The following is a 2,420-nucleotide window of genomic DNA, read 5'->3' as shown; positions in this document are numbered from 1 at the left end:
GCGGTGTGCTCCTCTCTCCAGACGAAGGGCGAGTTCTTGTGAGTCAACTCCACTAACGGGCGTGCGATATAGGCATACTTGGGTCCCATGAACATCCCACAGTAATTGACGGTACCTAGGAACTGCCGAACCTGTGTTTCGTTCGTTAGAACTTCAGGCCATAAATGGATCGCTTCCACCTTGTCGGCTGCGGCTTAATCCCATCGCTCCTATTCTATATCCCAAGTAAGTAAGCTCTTGTTGTCCAAACTTGCATTTCGTCAGCCTAGGGTAGAACTGGTGTTTTAGGAAGATGCCGAGACTTGCTGTAAGAGTAGGAGGTGAGTTTCCAATGTCGAGCTGTATATAAGTACATCATGTAGATAAGGAATGACCCTGTGACCTAGTAATGGCTGTAGGTATGCATTAACATTTGCCTGGAATGTGGCAGGTGCTCCCTCGAGACCGAAGGGCGTTACCTTATATTCGAAGAGGCCTTGTACTGAACGAAAGGCCGTTTTCCACCTATACTCCCGCTCCATACGAATTTGACGGAATCCCGTTTCTAGGTCCAGAGTCAAAAAGTATGCAGCGCCGCCAATCATCTCCAAAACTGTCTGCACACTTGGCATAGGGAACTCAGGAGCTATTGTTAGTGCGTTTAGTGCTTGATGATTAACGACTATTCGCATCTTCCGTTCGCCGGTCCCATCGTCTCGTTTATCTACCATTATAGTGGGAGAGCAAATCGGAGAGTACGTAGGTCCAATCCACCCCTTGGCAGTGAAACGTGCTATCTCCTTGGTATGATAAGCCAACTGATTAGGCGGCATCTTGTATATCGGCGCGCGCGTCGGTAGTTTGCCGGGTAAAAGGAGAATTCGATGATCATAACGTCTTTTGTGTGGCAATCCGTCAGGCAGGCTATCGGGGAACAGGAGTCGTTGTTGTCGCAGAACAGTAAGTATCTGTGTAAGTAAACGAAGAGCCTCAGGACAATTAGACCACGCATCAAATTCCGTATATTGCAGTTTAGCTTTAGGCCGTGGTGAGTCGTCTATATTCACGGATGCCGTATCTACAGGTTTGGTGGATGGTGTGCCTGGCTCATCGTGTTTTACCTTCATATGTTCTACGATCGCACACAGTAGTGGACCCTGACGCTCTATGGGTACGTGAACAACGCGATCAGGTTCAGCTGCCGGTAGAACAACTGCACAGTGTAGTCCCTCTATAGCCCTCTTTAAGATTGCTGTGTCTTTCCGCGCCTCCCTTAGGATATCCTTTATCTTCACCCGATATCCTGCTCGATGCCTAGATTGATATCGTTTTGAGGGGGGGTGAAGAAATGCTGCCGCCTCTTCCGTTGTCATTATTGCAACTTGCCTAGCCAATTCGTCATAGGCGTGGTCCGCCGCCGTTTTGATTGGTTCCGAGTCGGCCAGTGTGCCTTGTGTCTGCTTGCCCTCTTTACGCAAGACTGGCAGATCGCACCACCGCCCATTTACATATGTCCTGAGCTTGTCCGATTGGAAATACCACGCCACCTTGCGGTTAACTAGCCAATCGATCCCGAGAATTACAGAATACGGTATTGGCTCAAACAGGAAATCTCCAGTGAAACACTCTCCTCCGCAAAGCATCGACAATCTTGGAACCTCCTTATCGATGAGTATAACGTCACCGTTGGCTATTGTGAAGGAGTGCGCCTCCGGCAGGATGCGTACCTACAAACCCAGTCGTTCCACAATAGTCGGACGAATAAAGCTCCTGGACCGTGTCTAGCAGTCCTTCACACCTATGGCCCACTATTTCGAGTTGCAATACTGCCGTCCTGCCCACACTACAAAGGGATCCCTGGTATTCTGGTGCGTGTTCTGCAGCATCTCCTTCTTGCCACCATAACCACCCAGGTATCATCGTTGTCCCCTCGTAGCCCTCTCCATCGGCAGGTGTACCCCGTTCCTCTCGCTTTTGCTCTCCTCCGTCCGTCGACGCACCTCCATGGATCGGTCCCTCACCCTTCGTATTCTCATGTCCTCCCACGCGCTCGTTCATGCCGTTCCCGGTCCCGTCGGAACTCGTTCGTTCCCTTTCGTTCCCCTCGTTCCCGTCGTCTCGTTCCGCACTTCCTTCCGTTCCGTTCGCCTCGCACCCGTTATCGCGTACCACGCTTCTTTCCCTTCCGCTTACCTCGCACCCGTTGTCGCGTACCGCGCCACTACATAGTAGCAGCACGTGCCTCTGTGAGGGCTCTCTTCCGTCCGTCTCACCGCCGTTATCGCGTACCGTGCCTTCGCTTAGTAGCCGCACCCGCCTCAGTGGGTGAGAATCGCCCCTTCCCTGTCCGTTCCCTTTACGTTCCCCTTTTCTCCTAGACATGGCATCGCTCCTTGTCCCCTGAAGCCCCCGGTTCTGGGAGACTGTGATGGCGTTGGGTC

General features: G+C 51.9%; 1 protein-coding gene across 1 annotated transcript in view; it reads right to left on the bottom strand.

Moving 5' to 3' along the window:
• Nucleotides 1-2,361, bottom strand: part of EMH_0023410 (uncharacterized protein) — a gene marked incomplete at both ends in the record, with an annotated part of 4,867 nt that extends 2,506 nt beyond the window's left edge. Inside the window, 3 exons of the mRNA XM_013502130.1 lie at nucleotides 459-596; nucleotides 1,101-1,606; nucleotides 1,707-2,361. Of these exons, the coding sequence (XP_013357584.1) occupies nucleotides 459-596; nucleotides 1,101-1,606; nucleotides 1,707-2,361 (1,299 nt within the window). The remainder of the gene's footprint in view (nucleotides 1-458; nucleotides 597-1,100; nucleotides 1,607-1,706) is intronic.
• Nucleotides 2,362-2,420: the final 59 nt, after the last annotated feature.

The sequence above is a fragment of the Eimeria mitis genome, genomic scaffold (genome assembly GCF_000499745.2).
Source record: "Eimeria mitis Houghton genomic scaffold, Emh_scaff836, whole genome shotgun sequence".
NCBI classification, from domain to species: Eukaryota; Apicomplexa; class Conoidasida; order Eucoccidiorida; family Eimeriidae; genus Eimeria; species Eimeria mitis.
This window is presented reverse-complemented; position numbering and strand designations above follow the sequence as displayed.